We start from the raw sequence: 21,040 nt of genomic DNA on the forward strand, positions 1-21,040 counted from the left end.
AGAGAAAGGAGTCTTCATACCCAATACCTTAGATGGCATCCGATTTATCAGGTATGATGTAGTGAGTATAGCTTGAGACCAATATTGCTTGGGCACTTTGTGCTGGAATAGTAGGGCTCGAGCTGTCTCCAATAGGTGCCTGTTCTTGCACTCAGCAACCCCATTTTGCTGAGGGGTGTTAGCATAGGATGATTGATGTAACATGACTGCATCTTCCATGAATGAGTTCAAGGATCTTTCAAAGTATTCAGCCGCATTGTCTGACCGGAATTGCTTAATCTTCTTATCAAATTGTGTTTCAATCATCTTGCAAAAAACCATAGTTACCTGTGGTACTTCATCACGTCCTTTTAATAGATAAATCCAAGTGCACCGAGAATAATGGTCAATAAAACTAAAAAAGTAACGGAAGCCATCAATGGAAATAATGGGTGAAGGTCCCCAAACATCAGAATGAACCAAATCAAAAGGAGCTCGAATTTCGTTACTAGAAATTGGATACACTGTTCTACATTGTTTTGACATTTGACACACATCACAAATTAAGCTTTGACTTGGAATTCCCTTAAACAATTCGGGAAACAACATTGCTAAAGAAGAGAAAGACACATGACCTAGCCTAGCATGCCACAGGTGCAGCCTAGCTATTGACTCCACACTTTCCGGACTAGTAGTAGCAGAAGCTTGTAGGGCTGAGCCGATGTCTGCATCAATGAGAAGGAAAAAAAGTTATACTGTAGTTCAAATTTTTTGTAAGCTTTGAAACAGACAAAAGATTTGAGGTAAGACTAGGAACATGTAGGACTGATTTAAGAGAGAGATCCTTGCTTAGGTAAACCACCCCCTTTCTAGAGATGGAGAGAGACCCATTAGCCACTCTCATCTTATCCTGGCTAGACAACAAATGATATGAAGAGAATAAGGACATATGTGTCAAATGGTCAGTGGAATTAATGGAACTAGTTGCACTAAATGCAGAGGTTGTACCTGATTTGGCAAGAGAGGTGGAAGCTAAAGAATTGTTCTTCAGACGGGCTAATGCCCGGCTGAGAACCTCTACCTCACTAGCTGTGAAGCCCAAAGTGCTTGGTCCAGAGGAGTCGGCAGCCTGCCTTGTGGAGGAAGAGGACATTGTCGGAGTACTCTGTGAGTTGTCACTACTGTTGTTGGTGGCAAGATTCCCACTTGCTGTGTGACCCTTATGTTGCCTTTTGTCCTTTCTCAAAGCAGTTGGCTTCAAATGAGGATACAAGACCCAACATTTCTCCTTTGTGTGTTTCTCACCACCATAATGGGTACACTGGAGGGACTTCTTGTCTGGATATCTATTTCCCTTAGTGGAGACTAAGGCTGAATGTTCTCCAAATAGTCCAGTTGACTGTGTCTGAGAGTCAACTTGCATCTCCCTTCTCCTGACTTCTTCATTCCTCACCAAGTAATAGACATGGTGAAGCTCTGGTAATTCATCTCTCCCTAGAATTTGTGACCTTATACCCTCATATACTGGGTCTAGGCCAGCCAGAAACTTGAAGGCTCTGCTCTCTTCAATTTGCTTATCATGTCTCTCCTTGTCCCTAGCATTTTCCCAATCCAATATCAAGTGATGATCAAGCTCTTCCCAAAGGCCTTCCAGGGTTGCAAAATATGTTGCCACGGACATGTCTCCTTGCCTTAGAGCTGCAATATCTTGGTTCAATCTATAGATTCTAGCATTGTTATTTTTCTGGTCGTAGGTCTTGGATACTTTCTCCCAAATCTTCGCGGCTGTGGGGAAATGATGAACAGTTCTAGCCACCTGAGGAGTCATGGAGGCCAGCAACCAAGACATGACTGTGGCATTCTCCTTGCACCACACGACATGCTCAGGACTGCCAACTTCAGGTTCTTTCTTGTCTCCATCCAGATAGCCAGTGAGTTCACGAGAAGTAATGAACAACCTTGCTGAGACGGACCACTCTCTAAAGTTATATTCATCCAGCAACACGTTTGTAATCTGTAAACTGTGCAGATTAGGGTTTTCCAGGTTAGAGAACCTTGCGGCAGGTCTGTTATCTCTGGAGGAAACTTCTCCGGATAGTGAGGACATGCTGATTTCAGTCTTAGAGTAGTTCGGGTACAGTGCTGGACAATCTGGAGTAGGCAGCTCCCTAGGTAATCTTCACTTGAGCTGAAGCAGTTCGGGTACAGCAGTGGGGAGAGGTTTCAGACTGATAACCAACCTGAACTTGGAGCTGTTTGCCACTGTGCTATGCTGGTTTTGCTGGGGCTTCGAAGCTGTAGTTGTGGAGAAGCTCTCCCCCTTTCGACTAGGGCTAGGACTGCTGAAATCAGTCCTCAACTAGGTCTGTCCTATACAGACCTCTCTTAGTAGCCAAATAGCTACTATTTGCTGAAAAAAAAGAACCTAGTAGGACATCCACTTCTGGGCCTTACCTCCCTTGAGCCCTACAACCAAGGGAAACCCTAGGTTCGAATCTGCTTTGTTCTCTTACAGCCCTAGTTTTTTTAGGAACCCAGAAAAGAAGAAGGAAGAAGATGGAAAGAACAGCAAGAGAAGAGAGAGTAGAAGCTAGTGCCTGCTGAAACCAAAGAGACGCTAGTGCTCTGATACCATGTGAGCTTGAAAGCTGTACTTGAAGTAGAGGAGAGGAGAAGAACACCACTGATATGCTATGAATGTCGAACTGTACAAGCCAGTCAACCATTACTGGAATGCCCTTGATTAGTGATGGGACACCCTGTTAACTTAACACATTAAACAGGCTTAGGCCCATTAACACAGGCCCAGTTACAGGATAACTTAAACTTAAGTATGGGCTAATAAGAACTCTTATCAGCCGAACACTCATACAAAGAGACTTCATTCTAACATTCTAACACAAACGTCACCTGAGGACTCAAACCCACACCCTCGCTCTGATATCAATTGTTAGAATAAAGTGCTTACCACTAACCAAAACCAATAGGTGATGGTGAGGGTGCAAATTTATGTCCCTGTATGACAACGCAGAGCCCCGCATCTATGTGTGTTATGGTGGCCACATGCTGCAGGTGGACCTGAGGGGCTTTGCAGTGCACAGGAGGCACACCAACGAGTTGGGTGGTTAAGCACCATGAATCCTAAGGGTAATGCCAACCCTGCTAGGCCAACACAACATAGGACATGATACAGTCAAATCAACAAGCAGCAATGCATACTGGAAATATATCAATTGAAGTGCATTCCATTTGATACTTTAAATCAACAATCAACATACCGTATACTCAAGATTGGAGAAGGGCCTCTCCACGTCACGCAGAACAAAAGGACGGCCATTAATGTACACCACCTGTATCAGGGATGGCAAAGACCCAAAATTTAAATTTTTTTGTAAAACCACCATGTATGGCCCTGGAGTTGCCCAAAGCAGCATAGATAGCCCATATTCAACCAAGGATAAGTCTCTTATAATGCCATTTAAAATGTCCCAGTTGTCAAGAAATTAAACAGCCTTACAGGTTCTTCTCGAAGGTTATGCCAAAGCACTTGTGTTTTCTTTCCATTCTTTTGGGCCCCAATATGGTCAAGCACATTCCTGATGCCATCAATCGTTGGCATCGCAACACCATGAACACGTGAGGAGTCAGCCTATAAATATTCACAAAAAAAAAAAGAAATTGGCATTAAACAACAAATTTCACAAGTATGGAAGTGAACAAGGAGGTAGTGGAACAAATTGATATATCTAAAGATAATCAAGCTGATAGAATTGCAAGCACAAACAAGTCTGGCAGTGTAATGTACATGCATATGTGTGCATACATAGAACTGAAATCTATAATCAGGTTGCACTAGTCAACATATCATCTTACATTGACATGGTCAAAAGCCCGATTGTACATTCTGTAGAAACTATCATAAGGAGACAAAAGAAAGAAAAGAATAGAAAAGATAAAGATCACATAATCCAGAACCCTATACAGATCAAGGGTCCTCATACATCAGTGTGCACAATTCTTTTCCTGAGAAAAGGCAAAGCATTTCAATATATTGATAAATAAAACATATACAAAGCCCTGTGCAATAAAGCACTGGACAGGGAAAAGAATTCTCTTTCTACATATCAAATTCCCATGTCAATCATCAAGAAACAAAAAGAGTACTGCTATCAAAAAAAAATAGTTGTATGGTATATTCTTAAAAAGCCTGTGTGCTGCCACCAAAGAGCATATTCTTTGCCAAAAACCTTAGATTACTGTGTCTTCCGTGTTGTATTTATTTTCAAAAAATCTCCTATTTCTCTCTGTCCAAATTGACCACATCACTGCTTCTGGTATTACTCCCCATATAATCTTCCATAACCTAGACAAACCAAATAGATGCCAGCTCTGTAGTAAAGTCAACAGATTTTGGAAAACAAAACTGCACCACAAACAACCTCAAAGACTTCAGCCACAGCTCCCTTGCAAACTTGCAATGAATGAATAGATGGTCCACCCCCTCAGAATCTTCACCACACATTACTAGACCTGTTCATGGGCCAGGTTTGGGCCAGGCTTTGTCTCCATATTAACAGAATATATTCAGGCCCAAGCCTGAGCCTTGCCTGACCATCAGGCCTAGGTCTTGAGCCTTGCCCAAAGCCCAGCTAGAAAATTGAAAAAAAAGAAATCTTTTTACTCAATAAAAAACAAATTTATTTATATTAAAATACCTCAAAACCCAAAAATAATAAAAGGTCTCACTATGGCTTGAAAAATGAGAAGAGGAACAAAGAAAAGAACATATTATATGTATATTTTTATATAAAATACATTTGCTATATATATTATATTAGCAAGTCAGGCTCAGGCTCAGGCTCAGGCTCAGGCTCAGGCTCAGGCTGGGCTTTTTCTAGAAAGACCAAGCCTGGCCCAAAAAATAGTTGGGCCTACTGTTTTAGGCCTGAGCCCGAGCCCATGGGCCTACACTCATGTCCAAGCCTGACTTGGAACGGACCGGGCTGAGCCAGCCCATCGAACTACCTGACCCATGAACAGGTCTATACATTACATATCTGCTAGGTTCCACCACCATCCCTCTTTTCACCAGATTTTCGATTGTTAAACACTTCCCAAGCATCATTACCCACACAAAAAAGGCTACTCTGAGAAGAGCTTCCATTCTCCAGACCCTGTTCTCAGAGAAACTCTCACCCTTAGAAAGACTTGTGAAAGAGCATGATTTCTCCCCCACCCAAACTCTTTTGTCACTTCTTGTTCTGTCCAGCCTGACTTTACTTAAATTTTGCATTAATTCCTCCCATTTTTCTAATTCCCAGTCATGTAAATTCCTCATAAAAGTGGGATACCAGTCTCCTACCCTCTTTCCTATGAGAACACCTCCAACACCAAGCAGTCCTTATTAAGTGCAATTCCAAACAGAGTTGGAAACCTCTCCTTGAGAGGACTATTTCCACACCACACATCCTTCCAGAATTTACTCCTTGACCCAGATCCTACTTCCATCTTAATTCCTTTATTAAACTCCCTTGCTGATTTCTGTATGTCCCTCCACATTGCACATCCACAAATCATACAGGTTTCTCCTAGATCCCAATTAAAATTTCTTGAGCCATTATGATTCTTCTCCACTGATTGGTGGGCTGTCCATCTGCAATACCACTTACAAAACAAGCCACATTAAATTTTCCAATTCTTCTTACCCTTAAACCCCCCCTCCCCCGCCTTTCTTGGCTTCTAGACTTTGTTCCACTTGACGAAATGAAACTTAAACTCCTCTTTCCACCCCCTGCCACAGAAAATCTCTCATTTTTTCCAATAACTTGGCTATACTAGCAGGAATTGGGAAGAGAGAAAGCAAATAGGTAGGAAGTGAAGAAAATCCCTACCTTTGACAGATATCTTGGCTTCCAAGAGGAAAATTTCTTTTCAATTCTTTCTACCACGGGCTTCCAAATCTTCTTAGAGATGTGATAGAATTCAGACATGGTATCTGTACGATTTCAGATAAGAAGAAGAAGGAAAAGAAGAAGAATAGTTCTAGTCGAACTAGAGAGAAAACTCATCTTCTCTAGTCGGCCAGTCTTTATTTATACTTTTCTAAATAAACAAGAATTACTCTTATGCCCTCACTTAAGTGAGAGCCACATCAGCTAAACAATTAACATACGACTTAATATAAAAGGTCTATACTACCCTTCTACAGCCGACTCTAACACTCCCCCTCAAGCTGGTGAGTATATGTCATATAGTCCCAGCTTGTTACATATGTAGTCCACTCTTCCCCGATTCAACCCTTTGGTAAACAGATCTGCCCATTGATTTCTTATGTTCACATATGTTGTACTTATCACTCCATTAAGCACCTTCTCATGTACAAAGTGGCAATCAACTTCTATATGCTTTGTCCTTTCATGAAACACTGGATTAGAGGAGATATGAACTGCAGCTTGATTATCACAATATAGCTTCATAGGAGTGTCAATCGAGTATCCCATCTCCTCTAGGAGATGCTTCACATTGCTTCTTGCTACCACTGTCTGCTTCCTACTTTTCCATGTCACTAAGTTCCCACCAAGAAAAGTGCAATACCCTGTAGTGGACCTTCTGTGAAATATGGAACTGGCCCAATCAACATCTGTGTATCCCTCTATCTCAAGACTTCCTTCACTCTTATATAACAAACCACGACTTGGAGCTTCCTTCAAATACCACACAATCCTTAGGACCGCCTCCCAATGTGGAATTCGATGATTCTACATAAATTGACTCACTACATTGACTGCAAATGAGATATCAGGTCGAGTGATGGTTAGTTAATTTAGCTTACCCACCAACCTTCTGTAACTTCCCGGATCCTCAAACTCCTCACTTGCATCACTACTCAACTTAACATTCGGTTCCATGGATGTTTCAGCTGGTCTAGCACCTAACAACCCTATTTCTTCTAGCAGATCAAGGACATATTTCCTCTTGTACAGATTAATACCATTCTTGGACCTCGCTACCTCTATTCTTAGGAAGTATCTTAATTTACCAAGATCCTTTGTTTGGAAGTGATCATCCAAGTAAGTCTTCAACCTGTCAATCCCTAGTATGTCATTGCCTGTGATAACAATATCATCTACATATACCACCAATAAGATCTTCCCAGCATTGGATTCATAGCTGAATACGGAATGGTCAACCTGACACTGTTTCATTCCAAACTTCTTCACCGCTTCACTAAATCTCCCAAACCATGCACAAGGAGATTGTTTTAAGTCCATAAATAGCCTTCTTAAGTCTACATACCTTGTCACCCTCCCCCTGAGCAACAAACCTTGGTGGTTGCTCCATGTACACCTCTCCTCAAGGAGATCACCATGTAAAAAAGCATTCTTGATGGCAAGCTGAAACAAGGGCCAATCAAATATAGCAACAAGAGAAATCAGAACACGAATCGACCCAATTTTGGCAACTGGAAAGAAAGTGTTTGTTTAATCAATACCATATAATTGTAAATAACCTTTGGCAACTAACCGAGCTTTCAACCATAATACTCCCATCAGGTAAGTATTTAATTGTGTACACCCACTTACAACCCACAACATGCTTACCAGGCGGAAGAGTGGTGAAGTCCCATGTACGAGTACGAGTCAGGGCCAAGAGTTCTTCCATTGCATGGCACCACCCTAGAGAAGTGAGAGCTTCCTAGACATCCTTGGGAACAGAGATAGAGGATAACATAAAAACAAACAGGCGGCGATGGGAAGCCGAAAGGTGAGATACAAAAGCATAATTAGAAATGGGGTGCAAAGTGTAACTGCGTTTACCTTTCCACAAAGCAATAGGGAGATCAAGGTAAAAAATGAGGGTGGGGCTGAGGTAGTAACAACTGCCAGATCTGTCGATGGTGACGAAGCTGGAGGAGGAGCCGGTGCCTGACAATGCGTATACACTTGCCGGATAGGTGGTCGTTCCGCAAGTAGTTGCACTGGAGGCAAAGACTTGGTCACAACTGGAACAAGGGGAACAGGGTCCTCAACTAGAACTGGAAGAGGAGGTGATAGCAACAGAAGAAAAGAAACATCCGACTCGGAGAAGAAAGGAACAAACTCAAAGAATATAACATCAGGACATACAAAAGAACCCCGAGAACTAGGATTATAACACTTATACCCTTTTTGAGTCCTAGAATAGCCAAGGAAAATACATTTAGTGGATCTAGCATCTAACTTGTCCATTCCAAGCCCAAGATTATAAACAAAACACACACATCCAAAAACTTTGGGAGTAAGGGGAAAAAGAGACAAGTTGATAAACAAAACAGAGAATGGGGATTAACCTTCAAGGATGGACATGGGCATGCGGTTAATAAGGAAGCAGGATGTAAGTACAGCATCACTCCAAAAAGGTTTGGGAACATTCATATGATGTAAGAGGGACCAAGCAATTTCCAAAAGGTGACGGTTCTTTCTCTCAGCCACCCCATTTTGTTAAGGGGAGTAGGTACACGAGGTTTGATGGATAATGCCATGTTCCAAATATTCTTGAAATGGTGTGTAAAAATACTCGCGACCATTATCAGAACAGAGAATTTTAATTACACAAAATTGATTGTGAATCTCAGCATAAAATTTTTGGAAAATAGAAAACAATTCACTCCTTTCTTTCATAAGGTAAAGCCATGTCATCCTTGAATAATCATCAACAAAAATTACAAAGTACTTGTAACGATTATAAGACACTATTCTGTTTGGACCCCAGATGTTCGAATGGACTAAAGAAAAAGGACTTGATGTACGACTATCAACTCTAGGACGAAAAGAAACAAGATGATGTTTCCCAAACTGACACAACTCACAATTCAAAGTAGAAAGACGACTCAACGATAGAACAAGTAACTGAAGAGCTCTAAGAGACAGATGACCAAGTCTGCAGTGCCACTGATGAGGAGAAAGAGATGTCTGAACGGCTGTTGTCGAACCACCTCCATCAAGATAATACAGTTGACTAGCTTCATGCCCTCCACCAACCTTCATCCCCGTCTTGAGATCCTAAAACACACAAGAGGAAGGGTAAACAGTTATAGAGCAATTAAGAAAGTTAGTCAATTTACGAACAAACATCAGGTTAAAGGGAAACTTAGGAACATATAAAATTGAGGATAGGGATAATGAGTCTGTGTCAACATTATCAACACCACATATGGAAGATGTAGAGCCATATTGGCAAGAGTAACAGATTGTGATGTGGAGGACGGAGAAATGGATGAAAACACACTTGGAGTCCCAATCATATGATCGGAAGCTCTAGAATCTATAATCCAATAGGAAGGTTTGGGTGCCAGACAAGCCATACCTGAGTGTGCAAGGGTAGTTGTGTTCTGTTGAGATGTACCCTAAATGAACCGTTCATGCTCGTCCCGTGGAACACTCAACATCTCCTTTCTAGAGGCATCTGTAGATGTAGAAGGTATCTGATCAGTAATATGAGATTCTTGTCTCGAACCACCACCATTTACGGTTGCATGATTTGCCTAGGTTGAAGGTGGGCCATGTAGATTTTTTTTTTATGAATTAAAATTCTATTTGGATAACAACCACCTGGAGTCCCAGTGTACACCTCCTTTGAGTATTACCACGTCCTCTACCACGGGCTCCCCCTGAGTCTCGACCTCCAACACGACCACCACCATGACTATACATTCCACCACCACCACGACCATACATGGGTCCACCACCACGACCACGGCCAGGTTGACCTCCTCTACCACCACGACCTCCCCCTCTCATAATTGCAAATGCAGACCTATCTGATATAGTGGAATTCTCTATGGGTCCAACTGAGATCCTCTAAAGACGAGCAAACACTTCCTCAAGAGAGAGAAGAGCAGACCCACCTAGTATTTATGCCCTTACCGGTTCACATTCAAACTTCAGCCCTACTAAAAATCTGGTCACATCCAACTGCTCTCTTTGTTGTTGCTGAATTTTGACATCAGGTGTGAGAGGGTGATACACATTCAACTTATTTCGTAGATTTCTCATACTTGCACAATAGTCCTCAAGACTTTGATTCCCCTGTTGCAAATTGAAATACTCTTGGTACAGTTGGTAAACCCTAGTAGTGTTATCTTGTCTAGAATAAAGCTTCCTTGCATGATTACAAACCTCCTTGGCTATATCTAAAAACATGAAGCCCACACTGATTTTGGATTCCATACTGTTCCATAGCCATGTCATAATTTGAGCATCCTCTTGCTCCCGCTCATCATATCCCTGAGAATCAATTGGGAGTCTATCTTCCCTCACATGCTTCACTTTCTTCTTGGCTTTCAGAAAAACTTCAACAGATTTAGCCTAAGGCACATAATTCTCACCATTCAGTTTTATAGAAGTCATCTGCACATTCAAATAATCAGAAAGGACCATCACACTTGATTTGCATTCGTTGCTGTCTCCCATGACACAAGGAAAAAGGGAGAAATTCTACCACTAGGTTGTCACTCTACTGCACTAATTAGTCACCACACTACACACTAACAACTGAATACTACTAGGGTTCCTACCATCATAGGATTCAGCAACAACACTGACAACTCTTCACCACTGTTAGCAACAACACCACTGCTGCCGTCCACTGTCAGCACCATAAACCCTCACAATACATATCACAAATAGGACATTCAGTTCTGCAACATATCAAAAAAAAATTCTGTTACACAACACAATTTGATTCAGAGATCATGTACCTTTTCACCAAATCTGCACTGTCACCATCACAAAACCAGCCTTCTTCGAACTGCCGAGTAGAGGGTTTTCTACCAACCACACAAAACCACAACAGCACTCATTGGAGGCATGAAAACCCCCAGAAGGAGAAAACGACCAATCCTTTTTTTTTCTTTCTGAGAAACTCCTAGCTATCAGTGAGAATTTTGCAAAACCCTAGGAGAGAATGCACAGAATAGAGAGAAAAGAAGGAGACTGATCTGAGCTGATTATTGTGGCTCTGATACCATGATAGAATTCAGATATAGTGTCCGTACAATTTCAGATAAGAAGGAGAAGAAGAATAGTTCTAGTCGAACTAGAGAGAAAACTCCTAGCTATCATTTGTGCATGTTAACTTTTAGCCCAAAGACTGCTTCAAACCAAGTAAGAGTCATTCTAATTTCTCCATATTCTCTTGGGAAGCATTAGCAAAAAAAATTGTATCATCTGCATACTGCAGCAATGCTACTCCCACTTTCTCTCCCACCTTGCAACCCTCTAAGAAACCTCCTTCAACCGCTCTACTCACCATTGTGCCAAGAGCCTCTGTTATGCAAATAAACAACAATGGTGACAATGGATCTCCCTGTCTAATTCCTCTAGTGTTGTGAAACCTTCCTGCTGGACTGCCATTCATCAAGACTGAGAAGATTGCTGTAGTTGCGCACACCTTTATCATGTTCCTCCACTCCCTGCCAGTTGAACCTCTTGAGCATGTAGTCTAAAGAAATCCCAGTTTACATGGTCATCAGCTTTCTCCATATCAACTTTTAATAATTCTCCCTCTTCCCATTGTTTCGCATATAAGTTGGATGCATCCTGACCCAACGGGAGAGAGTTAAGGAGAAGTTCATTCCAGCAACAAGGTAGAGGAAAGAAATCAAGGTGGAGAAGAAAAGACTGCTACTGGATGATTCAAAATCTAGAGGAACAAGCATGGAAATCAGAGAAGGCAAACGAGCAACGGTTATCCTGACTTGGTGGTCCTGAACTGGTTTAAAGGATTCGTAGATGGCCTGATTTTCTTAGTGAAGACAGAAGGACGGAAAAATAAGATAGAGGAGAAAAGCAATTCTTGGTCGAAAGCAGAAGAAACAACAGAGGATGGTACATTACCTTAACAGAATTTTTTGGTAAAGGAAAGAAATAAATGACATGCCTACCTAAAGGTAGGCTAAAACAAGGCTGGGTAATGGTGGCTAATGTCCTAGAAGAATTCCAATCGAAGCACGAAGAGAATAGTGAAACTGGAAATGCCAAGTGCCCTGGAGAAGAAACCCAAGCAAACACAGAGAAGGAGAAACCAGGTGAAGGAGGAGGGGAGAATTAGAAGCTGAAGAAGAAGATTTAGCAGTATCATCCTCCACAACGCCGAAAGTGATGTGGGAAAGGAAGAAGATTGATTGGGAAAGGGAGGAAGGTTATCATGACAAAGAAAAAAGTGGAAGATTGGAATGAAATCCTGAGAATGATAATGGAAAAAACTAAATCCAAAGAAAAGGCAATCCTTATCCCTTTCAGATAAAAGAAGGCAATATTAGATATGGGGAAATTTCAGTTTGAAATGTTCACTTTTGAAACAAGCAATGGGAAACTAACAATAGAAAACTGGTCACCCAACTGTAATGAAGAAATTTGTGTGGATGGTAGTCTGGTTATCAAGCTTCTTGGGCTACCTTTCAACCTTTGGCCGGAGCAATTTTTTCAGAGACACAGCTATTTGTGGTGGAGTCTTAGAAGCATACTGTATGAAGGATCTGCGCCTTGGAGGTATTTTCTGATGATGCCTGGAGAACAATCTGGCTCACAACAGAAGCTGAAGCATTACTCTGGAACTCTGAGTCAAAGGTAGAAGAAGATGATGCCATGTAGACTAAGCTGGGTGGACTGAAGCTAGAATTTTGGAAACTGAAAAGTCAGAGGAAGCCTCAGGAACTGTAATAAACCTAGCAGGAACTGAAAAGTCAAGTGGGTAACAAGAATTTCATTTCTTCTAAGCAAACTGATTATCAAGGCTGATCTAGAAAATCTGATTAAAGATTAGAGGATTAGAAGGGATGAAATTGTTGTTACCCACTTGCAATTTGCAAATGGCATAGTCGTTTTCTATGAGGACTGTGATGAATCTCGTGAGAGGAACTTGAAAGCCTTAGTAGATGGGTTCCAAAGGATCTCAATATTGTAAGTGAATTGGGGTAAGAGTTGTATGGAAAGAATTAACATGAAAGAACAAGATATTCAACTAGTAACATGAGTACTAGGCTATGGGGTTAAAAGTTGGCCTCTAGAATATCTTGGTATCCCTTGGGGGAGATTTGCAAAAAAGAAAAGCTTTGTGGAAAAGAAACTATATATCCTTGGGAGGAAGAGTCACTTTGATCAAATTCACTTTAGCCAACCTGCCTACCTATTACATGTCCACCTTTAGAATACAGGATAAAATAGCAATGCATTCACTTTGTAAACACCGCTGATCAAACTTATCAGTCTAAAGTCCTTTAAGGCTGCTTCTTTCTTCTTGAGAATCAAAGATAAGAAAGTTGATTTCAGGCTCCTTTCCAAAGCCCCATTCTGGTGAAGCTCATTGAACACCTTCATTAGATCCCCTTTGATGATTTTTTTTTATCAATACCAGAAATAGAATTCATTAATTATCAAAGAAATAAGTACAATTAAGAGAAAGGGAGAGATAAACTCTATTAGCTCTCCCTAAAAAGGATATAGTATTACAACCATGCCCAAAATAATCAGTTCCTTCCCACCCCTTGTTTAGCCAAAGAATCAGCAAAAGAATTAGCATATCTTTTAACCCATTTTAGAGTAAAATCCAAGCCTTGCATCAGCCATTTGATTCTTCTCTTCTCATAGATGAATCCCTACCCCCTCTTCCTTTTGCAGCCATCTAATGACTAGCTTTTAGGAAAAGGAACATAGCATTGTTAGGGAAATGGTTATGGAGGTTTCCATTGGAAAAAGATAAATTGTGGACAAAGATTGTGGCTAGCATACATGGGATGGAAGACAACAGTTGGGAACCAGGAATTTTGGCAAGGGCTACAGTTGCCTCTCCTTGGAAAGCCATTCATGATTTGCTTCCAGTCTTCTCCCCTTGGATCAGGTATGGTCTTAACTCCAGTAATAGAATAAAATTTTGGGAACAACATTGGATTGCGGACTCACCTTTGATGCACCAATTTCCCTCTTTGTATTCTCTATCAGATTTGAAAAATGAACCCATATCATCCTTCTTAAGCCCTTCAGACTCTCCTTCTGGTTTTGGGTGGAACCTAGGTCTGAGAAAGGCAATTAGGGATACAGAGTTGGTATGCATAATGTCTCTGTTAGCCATCCTCGAAAATGTTTTCTTGGACCGTAATAAGGAGGACACCAGATTCTGGACCTCTTCCTCCTTAGGTATTTTCTCTTGTGCTTCGTTTTTTGAGACATTAATTCAGCCTTCTGGTCCTATTGGGTTGTCATTCCTGGTTAAAGAAATTCGGAGCAAGCCCATTCCTCCTTGGGTTGGTAGTTTTTGTTGGGAAACTTTCTTGGAAAGAATTAACACAAATGACCTACTTCGAAAAAAAGAGACCCAATTCTTGTTTACTTCCTAATAGGTGTACTCTCTATAAAGCTGATGGAGAAACTGGTTACCACCTTATGGTTATTTGTTCGATCGCTAAAACAGTATAGGAGTGGGTTTTTTCCCTCTTTGGGTGTATTTGGACTCCCCCTGGGAGTGTCCAAAGCTTGTTTTGTTCTTCATTTTTCAGATGGCCGAAGAAGAGAGGGAAGGTTATGTGGAGAAGCATTAGGGCAGCCATGTGTTGGTCCCTATGGGAACAAAGAAACTCAGAAATATTTTCAGACAAGGAAAGAACCCTGGAAAACTTGTTAGATCTAATACTTGTAAGGGTAGCCCACTGGCTGAAAACTATGGAGCTGTTCTCCGGTTATTCTGTGGCTGATTTGGTAAGAAATTGGAAAAAGATAGCTATCTCTGCCCTATGTAAGAGGACTCGTAATCCTTCTTGGTCCCCTCCTCCCTCTGGGTTCATAAAACTGAATTTTGATGGTAGTTGTTTAAGGAATCCAAGGCCTTCTGGGATTGGGGGAGTGTTCAAGAATGAGGATGGGGTTATCACTGCCATGTTCTCAGGCCCAATTGGAGAAGGAGACTCTCTTAGGGCTGAGATTCTTGTAGCCCTGGAAGGTATCCAAAGAGCAAGAGATTTGAACATCAGATGTTTGGTCCTTAAAGGTGACTCGGAAGTGGTGATTAGGTGGCTAAAGGAAGCAGACAGCGGTTTGTGGAGTTATAACAATGAGAAGAAAAAATTCAAATGGCTGAATAGGGATATTGTGCTGCATTACAACTAGGTGAAGAGGACTGCTAACTCATTTGCTGATGGGTTAGCCAAGCAAGGGGTGAATAGGGAATCCATATTTTGGGCTAACTTTTGACTTTCTTCCAATGTATTCTGTTGGTGGGGAGTTAAGACATTTTACTTCCTCCCTTTGTACTTAAAGTTTCACATAGTTTCATATTATTAATAAAGTTTCTTGTTACAGATAAAAAAAAAAGGTTACCAAATAACCAACCCAATCATACAATTTATTAATCCTTAAGATTTCCATCTATTAATCAAGCTTCCTTTTTTTCTGCACGAGAGGAGAACAATAACAGCATCTATTTAAATTCAGATGGAGCATAAATCAGGATTAGATGGTCATACACGAAGATCAATCATAATACCAAATACAGAACCAAGGATCAAACCTGACGTCCAGCAAGATAAGTTTGTATGCTTCTTGTAGTACTACTACTATTGGTGAGTAATGAAGGATAATGCAGGATCACTCTATATTTACATGTTTAACTTCCTAATCCAAAAGTAAGGTAGTAAATGCACATCTATCTTGGTGCTTTCGCTAAATGGGGAATTCTTAGACTCATGCATGGTGAACTTTGTAAGAAATCAGAAATGCCTTGTTGGAAGACATGCCAAACAGCGAACAGAGAATATTGAATTATCCAGCTACCTAATAGGAATTAAGAATAAACTCGATGCCTAATCATGTTTCATGATAGATGGTGTGCAAGTAGTTGATAGTCTCAGCAACAAGAAGACCAATAGCAGATGCCTTGCTCTTTGTCACTCGAAATTGATCTTTTTTTTCTATCAGTACATGCGAAATTGATCTTTCGTAGTAAAAAAAATGATGGGAGAAAGAAAGAGAATATCTTTTATAACATAAACATGAAAAAAAAATGAAGTACGTATTCAATTGCCTCTTTATGTATACTGAAGATTAATCTGAACGAAGCAGAAGAAGAAAGGTACCTGGCGGTAATTTGGAGAGCCATCGATTTGAGGAGACAAACGTTTGTTCTGGCAGCCCGGAAAATGGTCGCTTTTGAGAATGGTTTTCTTGCCCAGTACAGATCCACCTCTTTGCTTCATCACCTGCTCTGGCTCCTTTGGAATCGACATCGTCATCTATTAACCGCAGAACTAACTTTTTCTTTCTCTATTATGTTCTTCCCTTCAATTGTACGTGTGTATTTTTTCCCTTATTGTGTTAAGACTTAAATTTGCATTTTGTCTGGCGAAAAAAAAGAGGAAATGTCAAGTAGTCACAAGTGATGCTGATACAGAGAACAAGTGTTACAAATTCTGTTGTATGGAACCAATCAGTCGCCACGAGGATATATTGAAAGGGAACACAAGAAGAGAAATTCCTCTGAGAGAGAAATTGATCTTGCTCGGGATAGAGAATAAAAGGATTACGAAGGACGAACAGAAAGTAACGGAGACATAGAAGAGAAAAGGAAAAAGAAATACGGACGGGAAGATAAGACGAACAGAGAAAAAGGGGTTACTGGTGAATATTGAATACAGAAGATTGCTTCCTAACTGGTTTATTGTGACTGTGGGACAGTCCGTCTCTCTCCCAAATGACAACGTGATAAGCGTGTCTATTGGATTCTCTTCCTGTACTGTACTGCAACTTTCGCTTTGACATAAGAGGATGAGTCAGTGGAAACAACCGACCAATGATGAAAGCGTATTCTGTGGATAATAAAATAACAATATACCAAATTCCTCATAGAATTTTCATTAGGGCAGTGATTTGAGCACGTCCCCTCGACACAGGGGCAGACCCCTGATACTTAGCAAACCAATAAACACCATATTTCGAGTAATTTGATTTCTTAACAGTGGATTTCTCTCTTTTCACCGGGGAGGGGAAATGCCAATGGGATGCCGGATGCGCCCTTACCACCCCCAACCGGAGGTGATCATTTTTCCAGCATCCAGCCATCCACCAGTCTGACCGGGCCCAGTCCTGACTGCTATATAAGAAAGATTGGGCTGGGTGCGAAACCTTTAGCCTGATCCATCCCGGAATATAATATGGTACTACAAGAGGCCTATGACATTCTCCATCAGTCCATTGGGGGGTGATCATGGGCCGAGCCGGGCTTTACATCTTTTACAAGGGCTGTACGCCAGGCTTGAAATATAAGCCCGGGCCCAGACCGGATTAGGCCGGGCTTTGAACCTACTTCTTTAAATACAAATTTTTATTATATTACATATAATATGTGTTATAATTTATATAGCATAAAATATTCTATATCAAACATGTATATATAAAATATATTACACATTATATATCAATATATTGTGGGCCAAACTGAACCTAGGCCCAAGTTTGGATGTTTTCAGTCTGGGCTGTCGTGAGCTTGAAATGATCACCTTTATTCTCAATTGAACCAAGCCAATATAAATCCAACTCAACTCAAGCATTATTCCTTGGATTATGTCTGATTAGTCTAATTGTAATCCTAGATGCACTCCAATGAGTGTGGACATTAAATTAGTAAAATTAACTTTAAAGTAATACATTTTCATTGCTTTATTAATTATTGTTCTATTAATAATTTAGTTTTTATTAATTTTTATTAGTAAAAAAATAAAATTAATTCTAATATTTTATTGATGTAATTATTTTAAATATAATTTAAACTTAATAAGCTTTTAATAGTAAAATTAATTTTATTTACTGGTAACTTTTGTTAACTTTAATGATATTAAGTGGAATTTAAATTAATAAAAATAATTATTTATGAAACTAACATTTATTAATTTTATTGTTTTGTGTTAATTTTTAAAAATTTAATAATTATTAGAATGGAATTTATTGTTTTGTTTATTAATTAATATTATTTTACTAGTATTATTTACTTATTTTAGTATATATTATTTTTCAATTATTAGTATTTTAAATATTTTCTCATATCTTATTTTAATATTTAAAATTTAACTTGATATTAATATTTTAATATGATTGATGGAAAATTAATATTTGGACAATGAAGAGAGATAGAGATAAATACATATATGCATACATACATACATACATACATATAAAGATATGAAGATATATAAAAAGAGAAAGATATGAAGATATATAAAAAGAGATAGAGAGAGAGAGAGAGATTTAAAAGAAAATGTTAGATGATGTTATTGACAATGTGAGAAAGTTTAGGAAAAATTTTAAGAGGGGAAAATATTTCAGGTGATTGAGAACGTGAGATGATAGAGAGCATGTTAAAAAATGCAAAAAATTAGAATATTACAATAAAACAATAGGGAAGGTAGAAGAAGAATATTGACATAGACAACTGTGTTTTAAGAATGTAGAATAGATACATATTACATATAGGCAACTTATATGATGCTAAAAGGGTATGATATACAAAATGCTCATTTGGGAGGGCTTTCAGCAACGGTGGATGTGGACGTTGTACTAATAATCATGGTACAAGAAGTAGAGAAGAGCAGAAGAAAAACTTGCATCCATAGCCACCGCAACGACCCCTATAGCAACTTCAACTAAGCTCCCCCTCGACATCCTCTTCTTCCTTGATATCTTCTCCTTCCACTACTTCCAGTCCCTCAAGTCTCCAGTCGCGCTTCGTGTACCAAGTGAGCCCTTGCCACTAAAGCAGTTCCTCTCCTCTCCTCATTCACAAACCCCTCCAGCATCTGGTGGCCCACTACCGCTACCACCGCATCCCCTAAGACGATAAGACGACACAATGGAGTCACCACTTCCTAACGGTCAAAGATACTAGAGGGAAGTTCGAATAGAAGAAGCCTTACCCATTAAACTAGTGCTGCTCAGATGGATGTCTTTAATAGTAGTAGTAGAGTAGTAATAGTTGAGGGTTGTAATTGTTTTATTCGATTTTGTATTGTATTTTGTTAAATAAAATAAATTAGGGAAATTTCCGGATAGTACCTGTACTTTGGTTCGAGTGACAATTTATTTGGTCCTCAAACTTTAAAATGCGACAATCCATTACCCAAACTTTCAAAATGTGACAATCCAATACCCGAACTCAAGGTTCAAAATATCGATACATCCGATACACCAGTAGGGGCGTATCGGGCAAATCGATACCTTTCTTTTTTTACTTTTTTTTATTTTTTTCAATACCAGTTCAGGGGGGCAGTTTAGAGCTCATCCACCCCCTGAACCGGTCAGACCCCTAATACACCCACTGTAGGGGTGTATCGGAGAGGTCTTGAAGTGATGCGTATCGGCTGATACGTGTCGATACTTTGAACCTTACCCGAACTTTCAAAATGTGGCAATCCAGTACCTACTGTTCATCTGCCGTTAAGTGACATTTGAAAAGTTAAAAATGCCCTTCGAATGCCATCTAAATCTCTTTACCAACCATCCAAACATTGACAAAACAATTTAACAGTCCCAAATCCTAGCCTCTTCTATTCAAAAAAGTTTATGACTGTTTAGAAAAATCTAGAATTTGGAACTGCTCATTTTGTTGTCAATGTTGGGATATTCGATAAAGAGAATTAGATGGCATTCTTAGGGCATTTTAACTTTTCAAATGTCACTTAACGGTTGATTAACGGACTGATTAATGGCAAGTACTGAATTGTCACATTTTGAAAGTTCGGGTACTGGATTGTCACAGTTTGAAAGTTTGAGTATTGAATTGTCACATTTTAAAGTTTGGGGACCAAATTGTCACTCGAGCTAAAGTACAAGGTACTAATTAGGAATTTTCCCAATAAATTATTAATAATGCCACATGTGTATTGTGAGGGTTAGAATTGACATTTCATCAAAATGTTTTAATATAATATTCATAAGACAATATATACATGTATTTATTAAATTAAAGTCATAATTGTTATTTGTGCAAATACAAGTACTTATTGGTTAAGCGGCTCACCAAACATTGTAATCAAGTAGTATTTAAAATAAGTGCAAGTTGTTTGGGAAAGGCGCCCCAAACCCTGATAAATACTTATTCAAAGAATTGCTTATGAAATAAATACTTAATTTCCAAACCATTTATTTGACAAAAATACCCTAAGTACATTAAATAAATTAGGCTACATAAGGTAAATAAGTGAAATTGCCATAATTTTAACATCTCTATCTCAAGAAATTAAACAAAAGGGGTGTATTTACATATTTATTTGAGAACTGGAGGAGGGTTCTTGCACAGATCAAAACTTAGGGGAGGTTTAAGTAATAATAAGCTAATTTTAAGAAATTAAGTTAAAGCAAAATTATGTTGACTGATTTAGTTTAAAAAAGTAAAATTGTGTTCAAACTTTTAGTTATGGTAATCAAACTAATTTAATTGAATTAACTTAACCGAAGTAATTTAAGTATTATTAGTTACAAGTTATTAGTACATAAATTTGTATTATCTTAATTGGCAAATAAATATAACATAAATATAGAAGGAATCATGGCATTTGTAAATATAAAATAAAATATATAACATGAAGTAGGTTTGGGACTATAAAATAAAATATATGGCATTCAATAACAATAAAACTAAACACTAACAGTGAAAAAGCATCAATTATATGATAAAAAAATGTAGAAGTTAAGGTTTGAGTGATTTGTCCACAATTAGACAAAACTTACTCTGAACACTTACAAATCTGTATAAAAAAGAAGTATGACACATGTAATCATGTAAAATAAGTCAATTAAGTTAAATAAGGAAATTAACTAAATTAAGCAAATTGGGTTAATTAAGTTAAGTTGAAGTATAGGAGAGGTTTAAGTATTTAGTTCATTAATCTAAGTTAAATAAAAAATAATAAATCTAAGTTAATTATTTGATTAATTATTAATTTTTTAATAATGTAATATAACCATTTTACTAATTAGGTTGAACCGCTGAACCAGAAACCAATGGCCAAAGCGGTTATGGTCTGGTTCCGGGTCCGTTTTTA

General features: G+C 39.1%; 1 protein-coding gene across 7 annotated transcripts in view; it reads right to left on the bottom strand.

The window, feature by feature from the left end:
• The window catches only part of LOC104588950 (metal ion-binding protein), a 123,089-nt gene extending 106,013 nt beyond the window's left edge, over positions 1-17,076 (bottom strand). For 6 of the 7 annotated variants that reach the window (XR_016085617.1, XR_016085618.1, XR_016085619.1 and 3 more), the window contains exons 1-3: positions 16,085-17,076; positions 3,497-3,628; positions 3,258-3,329 (exon numbers count right to left, since the gene is read on the bottom strand). Coding sequence is in view for 4 of the 7 variants with exons in the window: in XM_010247096.3 (XP_010245398.1) it covers positions 3,258-3,329; positions 3,497-3,628; positions 16,085-16,240 (360 nt within the window). In the remaining 3 variants the exon portion in view is untranslated. The remainder of the gene's footprint in view (positions 1-3,257; positions 3,330-3,496; positions 3,629-16,084) is intronic. The other variant, XM_088903584.1, reaches the window with a different exon arrangement.
• Positions 17,077-21,040: the final 3,964 nt, after the last annotated feature.

The sequence above is a fragment of the Nelumbo nucifera genome, chromosome 4 (genome assembly GCF_055504915.1).
Source record: "Nelumbo nucifera cultivar China Antique chromosome 4, China Antique-T2T, whole genome shotgun sequence".
Taxonomy (NCBI): Eukaryota; Viridiplantae; Streptophyta; class Magnoliopsida; order Proteales; family Nelumbonaceae; genus Nelumbo; species Nelumbo nucifera.